This window comes from Nomascus leucogenys, chromosome 1a, assembly GCF_006542625.1.
Source record: "Nomascus leucogenys isolate Asia chromosome 1a, Asia_NLE_v1, whole genome shotgun sequence".
In the NCBI taxonomy this organism is placed as follows: domain Eukaryota; kingdom Metazoa; phylum Chordata; class Mammalia; order Primates; family Hylobatidae; genus Nomascus; species Nomascus leucogenys.
Window position 1 is genome coordinate 5,529,620 of NC_044381.1, and position 14,668 is coordinate 5,544,287.

A 14,668-nucleotide genomic window follows, 5' to 3' on the forward strand; every position below is an offset into this window, starting at 1 on the left:
CCTCTTTGGATTTAATGAGGAAAGGAATGACTCCTGATTTTGCATGTTAACAGCTCACTGTCTTGTCTTCTAGTTATTCGCTAAAGAAATTGAAATCGGGCCGGGCATGGTGGCTCATGCCTGTAATCCCAGCACTTTGGGAGGCCTAGGCGGGCGGATCACGAGGTCAGGAGATCAAGACCATCCTGTCCAACATGGTGAAACTAAAATACAGAATTAGCCAACTAAAAATACAGAAATTAGCTGGGCGTAGTGGCATGTGCCTGTAGTCCTAGCTACTTGGGAGGGTGAGGCAGGAAAATTGCTTGAACCCTGGAGGCGGAGGTTGCAGTGAGCTGAGGTCTTGCCAGTGCATTCTAGCCTGGGCAATGCAGCAAGACTGTCTCAAAAAAAAAAAAACAAAAAAACAAAAGAAAAACAAATTGAAATCGCATTATATATATAACTTTCAAACTTTTACTCACATAAATAATTCTTTTAAAAGCATTTCTTAGGGGTACATAGTATTATAAAGATCTGTCATAGGCCATTTAATGAAAACAGTTTTGTTGGCTATTTAAATCATGTTGCAGTACCTTTGTATTTTATAATTTAAATTTTGTGTATTTTAAGAAATATGCACATGGCACAAAATTCAAAGGGAATAAAAGGGTTTATAGAGCAGGGGTCCTCAACCCCAGACAGGGCAGGGTTGGCAGAATGGTTGAAGGGTGAAACTGTTCCACCTCAGATCATCAGGCATGGAGTCTCACAAGGAGCCAGCAGCCTCGATCCCTCGCATGTGCAGTTCACAATAGGGTTCATGGTCCTATGAGAATCCAATGCCATCACTGATCTGATCTACGAAACTGGTCCCTGGTGCCAAAAGGTTGGAGACAGCTGGTTTAGTGAATCTTTGAAGCAAACAGTGTTACTAGTTTGTTGTTTTTTTCCCCAGGCTTTTTCTTTTTCATAAACAAGCAAATATATGTACATATATGTACACTTGTTCTTTATCCACAGAAATGGTCACTATCAATGTACACTATCTGGTGATGGTACATTAGAAACAGAATTTGCTCACGCCTGTAATCCCAGCACTTTGGGAGGTCGAGGCGGGGTGATCATGAGGTCAGGAGATCGAGACCATCCTGGCCAACATGGTGAAACCCCGTCTGTACTGAAAATACAAAAATTAGCTGGGCGTGGTGGTACGCACCTGTAGTCCCAGCTACTCAGGAGGCTGAGGCAGGAGAATCGCTTGAACCTGGGAGGCGGAGGTTGCAGTGAGCCAAGATCGCACCACTGCACTCCAGCCTGGGCAACAGAGCAAGACTCCGTCTCAAAAAACAAAACAAAACAGACTTTATCAACTTTACCACTACTCAATATATCCATGTAATACAACTGCACTTGTGCCCACTAAATTTGTACAAATAAAAAAATGCATGATATAAAAGTAGTGCATAAGAGATTGTGAAATGAACATCTGTGTGACCCCCATCCACAAAAAGAAATATAACTTTGCTAGCATCTGTACATCTTTTAGCTATTTACAGCTCCTTGCCGTGCCTTTACTGGTAGCCACTATCCTCACCATTATAGCATTGACTTTAATTCTCTTTATAGTTTTATAACCTAATTTTGTATTCATAAACAGTGTAGTAAAATTGTGCTTGTTTTTGGAGCTTTTCCCTGAACGTTTTTAGATACCTGAAATCCTGTAGCCTCAGGAGCAGTCTTGAAGAAGAGTCAGCAGGGTGTGTGGGAGGTGAATGGGCAAGGAATTCTACACAGGTTGTCCTAGTAAAGTTTGGGGACTTTGATCTTACCATTATTAGGTAGACTTGAGATCTTTTCTTGTACCAGGTGATGGAGTCATATCTTCGCTGTTGCCAGGGCTCCGGAACAGCTCTGAGTCTGCTTCTTTGAAGTGCTGCTTCTGAAGCACCTGTTTGCTGTGATCAGGGATGGTCCTGCCTGGAGTTCTCTTTATGCCCATTCTCTTTCTACTTTTGTTCTGCTGGGCGTTTCTGGTTTTGTTTGTGTGTAAGAGTCCCTGTGGATTGCAAAAAACAAAATCTAGAGAGTAAAGTCATGGTTTCTTTTTTTCTTTTCTAATTTGTAAAATCTATGGGGTTTAAATTTAGGCTTTATTTGTAGATGCTTGTTCCTCTATCCCATTTAGACACTTAGAAAGTTTGAACAAATCAAGGGTTTTCCTTTTTTTCTGCAGAGCACGTTAAATTTTCTATAAACCTAAGTAGAAAGTGGCATTGTGGTAGAGATTGTGCCTGATTTGTAAAGAATGTTAAAAAGATCATAGAAATAATTTCTAATTCAATTCCATCATTCAGATACTTTCAAACTCCTGTGATGCTACTTACATCACAACCTATTACACATACACATATGTGTAAAACAGATTAAAGTTTCATGAACAGCATCCTTAGTATATACAGTTATTCCAACGTAGTTTATTCTGTTCTAATTTTATTTTTTTAAATGTTGATTAGAGATCCATTAAATTAACTATAAGATCCTTCAAGAGATCAGTGCCTATAGTTGAAGTTACCATGATTTTCTAGAGGAAGACGTTAGCTCCAAGGAATTAAACTGAACAGAGGCAAACTAGTGTTGTGGTGTGGCTAAGAGTGTGGAACCTTTAGGTTGTATGTAGTAGCTTATGCCTGTAATCCCAGCGTTTGTGAGGCTGAAGCAGGAGGATCACTTGAGGCCAGGAGTTTGAAACCAACCTGGGCAACATAGTGAGATACTATTTCTTAAAAGAGAGAGAGAGAGAGCATGGACTTTGGAGAAGGACAGACTTGGGCTCAGATCCTCGTTTGGCCACTTTCTGGTCATATGATCAGGGCAGTCTGGCATTCTTGGGTCTCAGTGTCATTTGACTAGGGCAGTCTAGTTGGCATTCTTGGATCCTAGCCTTGTGTAAAATGGCGTCTTAATCCATTTCATGTTGCTATAACAATGTCACAGGCACAGACTGGGTAATTTATAAAAGAAAATAAATTTATCACAGTTTTGGAAGCCAGGAAATCCAACATCAAGGTGCTAGTATCTGGCAAAGGCCTTCTTGCCACAGCTTCCCATGGCAGAAAGTGGAAGAGCAAGAGAGGGACAGTGAGAGTGACTGAGAGAGCTGGATTCTTTTTTTTTTTTTCCCCAGAGATAGGCATCTCGCTATGTTGTCCGGACTGGCTTTCAACTCGTGGTCACAAGTGATCCTCCCACCTCAGCCTCCTGAGTGGCTGGGACTGTAGATACACACCACTGCACCCCTGGCTGGACTCATTTTTATAACAGCCCACTCTTGCAATATAATAATAAATCCACTCCTGTGATAATGGCATTCATCTATTCATGAGGCCAGAGCCCTTGTGGCTTAATCATCTTTTAATGGTCCCATCTCTTAATATAGTCACAATGACAGTTCAGTTTCAACATGAATTTTGGTGAGAACGTTCAAACCATAGCAAATGGGAATGACACTCCGTGCCTCAGGGATATGAGTATTAAATGAAAGAATATCTAATGTAAAGTAAGCGTGCAACACACAGCAGCTTTATTAGCCATTGTTATTTGTTTCGGGATTTAATGGAGTTTCTCTGATTTCTAGCCCAATGCCCTTTGTACAAATTGCAGAATCCATTATGATAAGAGTTATGGGACAGTGTTAAGTAACAGACAAGGTAGATGGGAATTGCTTAGTTGATCCACTCACCCTTTGGAATCAGTTTAGGTGACTACTGGACTGTCTGTCCATAAACTGCTGGTTTATTACAGGAGTGAGAATTGTCTCAAAGTGTCAGGCAGTCACAGTGCCTTCAGTGGCAGAAGAGTTAGTCTTTCTGTTCTTGTTCATGGGCAGGAAGTTAAAACTAAGGGGTGTGTTTGTGTGTAAGATTAGCTCAGGGGAAGGAAGGCTAGAGGAGTCTTCACTTCTCCTCTCATAATCTTAGATTTAAAATCTATTCTGTTCCTTTCCCTTTCTTTTTTCCTGTCCCCTTCTCTTTCTCTTTTAAAGAATGACCAGCTTTTGCCCAGGCTTGGTGGCTCACGACTGTCATCCCAGCACTTTGGGAGGCTGAGGTGGGAGGATTGTTTGAGGCCAGGAGTTCAAGACCAGCCTGTAAATATAACGAGACCCTATCTCTACAAAAATAAAGTAAGAAATTAGCTGGGTGTAGTGGTGCACATCTGTGGTCCCGGCTATTTGGGAGGCTGAGGCAGGAGGATCCTTTGAGGCCAGGAGTTCCAGGTTACAGTGAGACGTGATCACGCCACTATACTACAGTTTGGGCAACAAACACTGTCTCTTAAAAATAAATAAATAAACTTTTAATATAAAATTAAATTTATATAAAATCCAGTCATTAAGATAAAAACATTTATTAACACTTCGCCTTTTTTCTTCCAGTATTTTCATGCATTAAAAAAAGATGGCAGTAATACTGTACATTTAAACACCCTTTTAATAAAATAAAAAACTGAACTGGTTAGATAGTTTAAATCAGTAGGATGGTAGAGGAGGGGAAAAGGGAGGGATACTTTGCTGAAAGGCAGAGATAGTGATCTCTTACTGTCTCTGAGACTGAAGGGTGGTCCTCAATTTGCTTCCAGGCATTCTGGAGCAGGGAAGAATCTGACTTTAAAATTGTTCCCTACTTTCTACTGTTTCTCCATTATTTGGCATGCCCTCCTGAGTTCAGAAGACTAGGTCTTAAGGGTTTTATGCTGCCGAAAGTAATATCCCATTAGATTGCTGGTGGAGCTATTTTTTTTTTTTTTTTTTGTACAGTGTGAAAGCTGAATTGTTTCTAAGTTCTACTAAACATATATGTACCAGTCAGTGCTTTTCAACTGCCTCAGGTTCCTCAACCCCTGAACATACCCAGTCCTTTAGGAAAGCCCAGGTGTGACGCAGGAAGTAACCTGCCCTCTACTATAGTACCTGAATCAGGCTTGTGCTCTGGAAATGTTGACCTGACATGAGGCCAGTCTGTCTTCTCTTTTCTTCAAAGATTTTTTTTTTTTCTTCACAGATTTTGAAGCCAGCTTCATACGGCTGTTGGACAAAATAACGAATGGTTCTCGAATTGAAATAAACCAAACAGGTACGCTCTTTTTAGATTCCTAAAAACACCTCCATGCACTAAAGTATTCCTGTTTCTCACTCTTTTTTTCTTTTCTTTTTTTTTTCTAGTCAGTCTCTGCTTATCCAAATCACTCTTTTTAGTGGTATAAATATTATGTTTAAAACTTTACTGATCACTTTGTATTATATAAATCACCATTAAATTAGAATTTTGGGGAGACTTATATGAGGAACTCACCGTATAACTTTGGAGTTATATGAGGAAGCTGTGAGTGTAGATCATAATAAAAGCATATCATTCTAGATCATTTTTAAAAATACCGTGTTCAGATGGAAAGACCCAGTTACTTCTCTGTGATATGATTTTCCAGAGACATACACGAAGTCTCCCAATTTGAAGGGCATACATTTGATTTAAGGAAATTAGAAGACTGAAAATTTCAGATCCATAAGCAAGTGTCTCCTCTTTTTTTAACAATAAATATTTTATACCTAATGTTTACATGAAACTTTCCAAAGTCCATTTACTTATATTATCACATTAAATTATTTCAACCAACTCTGTGAGGTAGTTTATGGGTTGAATTCTATTTATTTTAAAATTTTGTTTGTTAAAATAAGTTTACACAAGTATATGCAAAAGATGTGAACATCCCTTCACCTCTTTCCTCTTCCATTCCCCTCTCCAGGGGTGGCCACTGTCACAGCATTTGCTTACATGGACATTTACATAATTCAGACCATCAGCAACATCATGTTCTTCATATTGTTCTTCAGCCAGCATTTTTTTTTTTTTTTTAGTACAAATGTCTCAGAGAACTTTCCCTGCCAGCACATGCAGGTCTTCCTCAATATTTCTGTGGGTTGTAGTATAGTATTCCAATGTATGGATGCGTGATCATTTATTTAACTGCTCCCCATTGATAAACATTTAGGTTGTTTCTAGCTTTTATTTTTTATATTAGAAACTTGTGTCTACATTGTATAGAAAACTGTAGCAAACATCCTTTGGCTGACTCCATTAACTCTCTACCTTTCCACACACATTCCAGAAATAAATCTCTGACCTTTTCCCTATCTTGGCTCTCTTAAGGCAAGCTTGGGTTCATATGTGGTCCTGTACCACATGAGATATTCTGATCTATAGCTGCATTCAGCCATATCTTATGGAGAACAGGTTTCGGGAATGAGATACTCACATGTCTTTCACCAGCTATGAGTCCCTTAATTTCCGTTAGCTTGTTTGCTTTGAAATTGCTGGAGGTTTTTTCGGTAACTTTCATTGGTGATCCAGAAGACAGATTATTCTATTCTTTTTTGTGTCTGTGTGAGATGGAGTCTTGTTCTCTCACCTAGGCTGGAGTGCAGTGGTGTGATCTTGGCACATGGCAACTTCTGCCTCCCGGGTTCAAACGATTCTCCTGCATCAGCCTCTCCAGTAGCTGGGATTACAGGTGCCTGCCGCCATGCCTGGCTAATTTTTTTTTTTTTTTTTTTTTTTAGTAGAGACAGGGTTTCACCACTTTGGCCAGGCTGGTCTCAAACCCCTGTTGTCAGGTGATCCATCCACCTCGGCCTTCCAAAGTGTTGGGATTACAGGCATGAGCCACAGCGCATGGCCCAATTCTATTCTTTTCTAGTCATATCTGCAATGTAGATTGAGGAGTAAGACATTTACATGATTCTGCTCCCACTACATGTCATTTTAATTTTCCCCATCAGAGTAGTAAAAGCCTTCATTCTGATGATCTGGCCAGTTTCTCATTTGGCTAATTTGCATAAATAAACATACGGATTTGAAGCATTTAGTGAATATATAGTCTTTTTATGGTTTTTTGATCTAAAGGATGGTTTTGTGGCCCTTACAACTATTTCAGATAACTGACCCAGAGTCCATTTGAGAAGTGTTCATTACTTTGATCAGAATATGGTCCCAATTGTGATTGTTTGGATTCTAGTGTTTAATATTGTAAAACCTAAATTTATTTTATGAAAGTCCCAAGAACTTTTTCCCATTTGAGTGACTGAACATGCCTCCTTCCTCTAATGTTAAGTATATTTTTGGTAAATTGTGCCAGAAGGCATTGCAAAAGATTTCGTGCAGCAGAAATACCTTGTTCAACCATTTATGTCACCCTATATCATTTACAGTTTTTTACCTTGATATGTAAATCTAGTAAGAAGCTTTTTGGATAGCCAGGCATGGTGGTTCATGTCTGCAATCCCAGCACTTTGGGAAGCTGAGCCTAGGAGTTCCAGACTAGCCTGGGCAATATAGTGAGACCCTTTCTTAAAAAAATAAAAGAAAATGATTAGCTGAGGGTGGTAGCATGTGCCTAGGGTCTCAGCACTTTGGGAGGCTGAGGTGGGAGGATCACTTGAGCCCGAGAGTTCAAGACTATCCTGGGCAACATAGTGAGACCCTTTCTCTAAAAAAAAAAAAAAAAAAAAAGAAAAGGAAAAAAAAGTTAGCTGGGCGTGGTCCCAGCTACTCTGGAGGCTGAGGTGGGAGGATTGCTTGGGCTCTGGAGGTCGAGCTGCAGCAAGCTGTGATCATGCCACTGTACTCCAGCTTAGGGGACAGAGCAAGACCCTGTCTCAAAACAAAACAAAGCTTTTTGAATGATAAGATTATGTGAGAAGTGAATAAAGATAGTAGTTTCCACTAAAGCCATAAAATAATATTAGGCATTTCCATGTATCAATATTAAATTAAAAGACCTACTATTAATGGCATTGAATGCCATAAAGTACTTGCCTTTTCTTGGCATCGTGTTTGGTGAATGAGGTATATGAGAAATCTCATTTCAGGGGCCCTAGAGAATGCTGGTTGCTGGTGTGATGATTTAAGCACATCATTTGTAATTCCCCTCTGTGGTCAGCCTAGTCTGAGAATGTGCTGTGGGGAGACTAGGGTGCTTATTAGGATCTCTCTTCTGTGCCCTGCCGTGACTCTGGCAACTCAGATGGCTTAGGGAGGCGTTTAATTTATTACTGATTATTAAATTACATTCACAGTTTATTATTGTTACAGGGGCTTGACAGTAGTGAGTCAGCTTTTGGAGTGAAGTGTGGGCTCTTAGCGATGGCATTTCGAGCACTCTTGGATGCCCTTGTCAGACTTTCCCCTTGGAACTCACTGCCTTCATTACCTTTGTGACATTTTAGTTTTTTTCCTGCTGAATGTGGCTTTTTTTCTTCTGGTTTAAGGAACAACCTTATATTATCAGCCTGGCCTCCTGTATGGTGGATCTGTGGAACATGACTGTAGCGTCTTTCGTGGCATTGGGTATTACCTGGAGAGTCTTCTTTGCTTGGCTCCATTTATGAAGCACCCGTTAAAAATAGTTCTACGAGGAGTGACCAATGATCAGGTTGACCCTTCAGTGAGTATTGAGAACAAACCGTGGTGTGGTTTTTGTTTTGTCTGTTGTCACAACCCAACTTGTGAGAAAAAAGTTCCTTATAAAGCACAGTTTTATTTCAAATGTATATTTCTTTTGTTATTTACCTTGAGATTTAGAGGTTAATCACTCCAGGAGGCAGATGAACCAGAACTTGGGATCATCAAATTCAGGACTATTGTTAATAGTTACCAAGGTGCCTTTTGTTGTTATCTAAGAACCTTCGAAACAGATGCTCACAGTCTCACCATAGTTGACATGAACTATAGTTCTATTGGCTGTAGTATGTGAGAGTGGAGTTTTTGTAAGGTCCTGTGGTAGCTGAGGCTGCAGGGCAGCTGACCAAAATTTTGGGCAGGAGATCATAGCTCCTTGGCATTACTACAGCATAATCTTGACTTACCCAGGCTTCAATCATACACTCAAGGGATTCTTTCTTCTGAGAAGAGTTTGCAGATTTAGAAAAAGGACATAAAGTCAGGAAAGGGATGTGTGAGCTTTGGTAGTTTGTGGGTGTCAGCAAGCTTTTTATTTTTATTTTATTTATTTTCACCAAAGGTCATGCCAGAGCAAGCTTTTTATTAAACATGCTAATTTTTCTGCAGATATGGGGAGAATGGTTTAATATCAAGCAAAACTTTTTATTGTGATCACAACTGTCTTAGTGCCATTCTAGGGTGAAGTGTGTGTGTGTGTGTGTGTGTGTGTGTGTGTGTGTGTGTGTGTCAGAGAGAGACAGAGAGATTAGAGAAGTCTAGAGAAGTCCTGTCCAGGCCTCCCTCCCTTGTAGGGAGGGGTGGATTCCCTGCTTTTGGATGCTCTGCTGTCAGAGAAGATATCTTAAAGCTGATGGCCGGCTGGGCGCAGCGGCTCACGCCTGTAATCCCAGCACTTTGGGAGGCCGAGGCGGGCAGATCACGAGGTCAGGAGATCCAGACCAGCCTGGCTAACACAGTGAAACCCCATCTCTATTAAAATACAAAAAATTAGCCGGGCATGGTAGTGGGTGCCCTGTAGTCCCAGCTACTTGGGAGGCTGAGGCAGGAGAATGGCGTGAACCCAGGAGGCGGAGCTGGCAGTGAGCCGAGATCGCGCCACTGCACTATGATGCAAAGTCCTGACTGAGGTGGTATGCTTGTCTTTACCATTACAGGCCAAGACCAATGAATGGGTAGCTTCTGAGGCAGAATGTGAATTATGTAGCTTTTCTACTCAGGGAGGACCAATGAGGTGATGCTGGTGAGCCCCAAAGTAGAGACTGCTGGTATTCATCAAGATACCTACTAGGGTATAAACATTGTTAATATGTTCTTAGGCAATAAAAACTTATTCTTCAATTCTTGGAAATTCAGCTGCATAAACTCTTTTCCCTGGGATACTGAGTATAGTACAAGATCTGAAATTCTTAAGCTGTAAAGGAATGTTGCATAAACTGTTTAGAATATTTAATTAAGTGATTTTTTTTTTGCATTTTCTAGAAGACTATAGGAAATGAGTTCTTTGGATAAAAGAATGAGAAGAGGTATAAATACATTTAGGTTAGAAGAGGGGAAGGTGCCTCAAATAGTGGAAAAAGGCCCTGAAGTGTACAGCAGTGTGTGTATCAGTTTTGTGCTTTTTTGTCTATACTTGCTAATTATTTTAAAGCTTTTCTCACTGGCAATATTTAAAAAATTTTATATGCTAACAGTGACAAAAGATCAGTTGATGAATTTCTCAGAAATGGTACCCAGAAATCTGTTTGCATATGCTGTAGGAGTATCTGCTTTTGCCAGCTGCATGACTAAAATGACCTTGGTTGGTATCTGGCTCCAGGCCAGGGTAAAATAAATATACTTAATCCTGAATAAAGGGTGACTTCTTCAGCTCATTCCATGGCTCCTTCATTTCTAGCTGCTTCTTTTCTGTGTGGTTTCCTCATTAGTTCATGTCTGCATCTACTCTCTGCGTACAAGGATGAAATGAATGATTCTGTCCTTAACAAACTCCTAGTCTCATGGGGTGGACAGCTGGGAACTCATTTAGGGAGATTACAAGGATGCATACCCTAGGGCTCTGATAGAGGTAGAAGCAAAGTCCTTAGCATTAGAGAGAGTTTCTTGAGGAGGGAAAATCAGAGTCAGTCTGGATTTTAGGAAGATAATTCTGGAGGTTGAGTGAAAGATGAATGGAGAGGTAATAGACTAGCTTGGGCATTATGGAGATGGAAGGAGAAAGGAAGGGGATAGGACAACTAATTGGAGGCAGAGTGAGAGGAAGGGGCCATAAATGCCTTCATGATTTCTGCCCTGGTTGCCATAAAGGATCATGATCGTAAAGATCATTCCCATGTGACAAAGGGAAGAGGAAAATTGCTGTAGGATAATGGCTGATGCTTTTTATTTTGGTCCTGTTCCCTGGGATGTTGGCAGCCTAACCATATAAGGATTTCCAGTTGGCAGTTAGAAATTATTGTCTGGAGCCTCAGAGACAGGTCATCAGGATCTTACCTGCTGATACTTAAGCCTCTAGGAGTATGAGATTGATTAGGCTGAGGTTGAATACTGGTGGGTTTGGCTGAATTCATCTTTCACATGCATTTCCTTTGACATGTACAGTGTGGCAGTGGTGGTGGTGGTGTTGGTGGTGCTGGTGGTGTGTGTATGCATCTGAATTGGTTGTTCATGTTTGAAACTCCAGATTTTACATTATAATAGGGCAGTGTGACAATACTGAATATTGCCTCCTCCATGACAGCCATCAGTTGGAGGTGAGTAGCAGCTGCCTTTTTTGGATAAGGTGTGAGCTTTCAGCTGGACACAGGTCACAGCTGACCTCATCATTCATTTAAGCTTCCTCTCTGCCCTCTGGGCATTAGAGTTTCTGCCCATGGTCCAAGGACTGAGAATGGAAGGAGAAATGAGTGTTTAAGGTGTGAGTGGGAGAAGAGGAGCTAGAGACAGAGTGACTGTGGAGATAGAAGTATTTGGAGAAGCCAAGCAGGAATCAAGTTCTGAGAAGTCAGGGATAATCCACAGAATCACTCTCTACCAGGGTTGAGTCAGATTGAGCAGTGAGACATTTTTATTGACCTTTGAGAGAACAATGTCATTGGAGTATAAGGACAGGAACTGACTGAGGAACAAGTAGGAACTAGAGCTATTGGAAAGTTAGGAGATTCTTCCAGAAGTTTTTAAGAGCTGAGGTTGGGAATTTTTTTTAGACTAGGGGAAATTTGAGCTTGCCTGTAGGCTGAGGAGAAGCTGTAATGGAAAAGAAAATAATTAAAAATGCTGAGGGTCCTTGCCGAAGTCCAGAAGGGATAAGGATTGAAAACAGAGGTGATGGAATGAGCCTTATGAAGAGGAAGAAGACATTTTTCCCTTAGAGGCAGGAGAATAGAAAGTGGGGAGAAATTTTAAAGAGAAGTTTTAGGAGGTCTCATGACTCTTAGTGGTGTGGCACCAGAGCTCCCAGTGATTATTTATTGGTGCCAACAAGCTGCTCCAGTGGTGGATGAAGATTCCATTCTTTTCCAGTTCCCTCTTAGAGAAGGAAAAGAAGTACAATAATGTCTCCCATGTACTGGGCATTATTCTAGGTGTACATATGTATGTATGTGTGTATCCATATTTGTTTAATTATTCTACCAACCCAGTGAGGTGGGTGTTTCAGACAAGGTAACTGGAGAGCAGGTTTCTTCCTCTCCTTTTTTTTTCTTTCTTTTTTTTTTTTTTTTTAGCATAGATTGATTACATTTTTCACTCTTGATTGACTGACTGCACTGTAACGGTAATGCCTTTGCCCTGAGCTGCCACTTAGGTTTGATCTTTGCCTTTTCTCTCTGACCGCAGAGTGGACCAATCGGTTTCCCTTAAGCAGAACTTACAGGCCACCATCACTCTGCTAAAACTAGAATGTGCAAAGCTGCAGGAGACTGTAGAGTGTTCAGCCCAGCCTCTCATTTTACAAAGGAGGAAACTGAGGCCCAGGAGACAGGGTAGTGTCTAGGGTCTCACAGCCAGTGAGAGGCAGAGTAGGTCCCAAGCCCTCATCTGCTTTTCCTGCCATTGTCCCACCGCACCAAGTTGCCTGTCCTGCATGTCAGATGGAGAGTGATAAGGGGACAGAACTACACCTGGAATTACCTTTGGCCTTCTTGCTGAACTAAGTAAATTTGGCTTCACCCTTTGTGACTCAAGGTATAGGAAGGATGAGCCAGAAGGAATGCTGTGTTTTTTCACCTTTTTTTCCCTCAGGAGAGCCGGTGGCTGCCCAGAGTAACCGCAGCATTGCATCCCCTACTTTTTCAGAATCTGGCTTGGCCTTCTCCCCAGCTGCCATTAAGCCTCGACTGTATTCTTCTTTATCTGACAATGCCAAATGCATATATTAAGTTTTTGAGCGTGCTTTATTTTTTTTTATTTTTAGAGACAGGGTCTCACTCTGTCTCCCAGGCTGGAGTGTAGTGGCATGATCATGGCTCACTGAAGCCTTGAAGTCCTGGGCTCAAGTGATCCTCCCACCTCAGCCTCTCAAGTAGCTGGGACCACAGGTGTGCACCATGCCCAGCTATTTTTTTTAGTAGAGATGAGGTCTCACTATGTTGCTCAGGCTGTAGCTTTCATATTTAAAATTAGCTAATCTTTAATGGTTTTCCTAGTTTCCCCTGCCCCACCTGATCCATTCTAAGCATGTTCTTAGGCCTCACAGGTCATTCCTAAGTCTGGTAATTTTCTGATATCACAATATTTAGTTGGGGCTTCTTAGCCTGTTAGAGTTGGTTGCAACTTGGAGATAGCTGGGCTTGAGCCCCTTGCCTTAGAGATAAGGAAATTCAGATAGTTGTGATTTTCTTGTCTGAGGCAACATAGCTAATTAGAAGCAGAGCTGGGACCAGGACTGGGGCTTTTCCTGTGCCTTCTGTGTGGTGCCTGCCCTCCCTGCCAGCTGACAGGTCCAAGAAGGGAACAAGTAATGGAGTAATTTTCTTTCCCACGTAGCAGTTGAGGCAACATTTGCCGACTCGTTAGATAACAGTACGTGATTTGAATGTCATCTTTATACTCTTATCAGGAGTCCACAAATGAATCAGAAAGACCCCAGACTTCCTGGGAGCTCTGGATGCGGGAGGAGATAACAGTAACACGTGGCAAAGTCTTACCATTAACTGTGGATGTTGTAATTGTAGTTTTGAGTTTGTGCTGCTTCCTGTAGTTTGTGGCTGTCATCACCCCCACTCCCCAACTCCCGTGTAAAGTCATCACCTTCCCTTTAGCTGCCTGTGTGGTGCTCATCATTGGCATTCTTAGCTGAGCTGTTGAATAATTCATTTGGTTTGCTTTGACTCGGAATGCTACCGGCTCTAAACATTAAATAACCCTACTGGACAAATGTTAATGAAAAAGATGATTTTCTTTTATAGCGTTTATACCTATAAGAATGAGTAGGGTTCTCCAGGCTGGGTGTGGTGGCTCACATCTGTAATCCCAGCACTTTGGGAGGTTGAGGTGGGCAGATCACAAGGTCAAGAGATTGAGACCATCCTGGCCAACATGGTGAAACCCTGTCTCTGCTAAAAATACAAAAATTAGCTGGGTGTGGTGGCACGCGCCTGTAGTCCCAGCCACTCGGGAGTCTGAGGCAGGAGAATCGCTTGAACCCAGGAGGCAGAGGTTTCAGTGAGCCGAGATCGTGCCACTGCACTCCAGCCTGGTGACAGAGCGAGACTCCATCTCAAAAAAAAAAAAAAAGTAGGGTTCTCCAGGATTTGTTTTCTACAGCAGTCCAGTCTCTCCATGCTTTTTGCATGATGCCTCTGATGCTCACGATGACTGTAAGGTGGGTGTAGGTCTCCATGTCATGAATGAGGAAAATGAGGCTCAGAGAAGCCCAGTGGCCTGTGAAATCACAGTGTTCCTTAGGCAGAGCCAGCCCACTCGCTCAGTTATATGCCAGCATCCTTTCTGTTTACCACCCTGCATCATCTACCTGGTTGCTAAGCCTTACTTGTTTTTTTTGATTCTTGTATTCTGCTGAAGGTTTAACTAAACTTTTCTGAAATAATTTCATAGGTTGATGTTCTTAAGGCAACAGCACTCCCTTTGTTGAAACAATTTGGGATTGATGGTGAATCATTTGAACTGAAGGTAAGAATGTTTGAACTGTTGACCATATGTTCCTGTGGAAA

General features: G+C 41.5%; 1 protein-coding gene across 2 annotated transcripts in view; it reads left to right on the forward strand.

Moving 5' to 3' along the window:
• RCL1 (RNA terminal phosphate cyclase like 1) overlaps positions 1–14,668 on the forward strand; it is a 68,257-nt gene that overhangs the window by 25,911 nt on the left and 27,678 nt on the right. For both annotated transcript variants that reach the window (XM_003273884.4, XM_030809344.1), the window contains exons 2-4: positions 5,043–5,114; positions 8,306–8,481; positions 14,553–14,627. In XM_003273884.4, the coding sequence (XP_003273932.2) occupies positions 5,043–5,114; positions 8,306–8,481; positions 14,553–14,627 (323 nt within the window). The remainder of the gene's footprint in view (positions 1–5,042; positions 5,115–8,305; positions 8,482–14,552; positions 14,628–14,668) is intronic.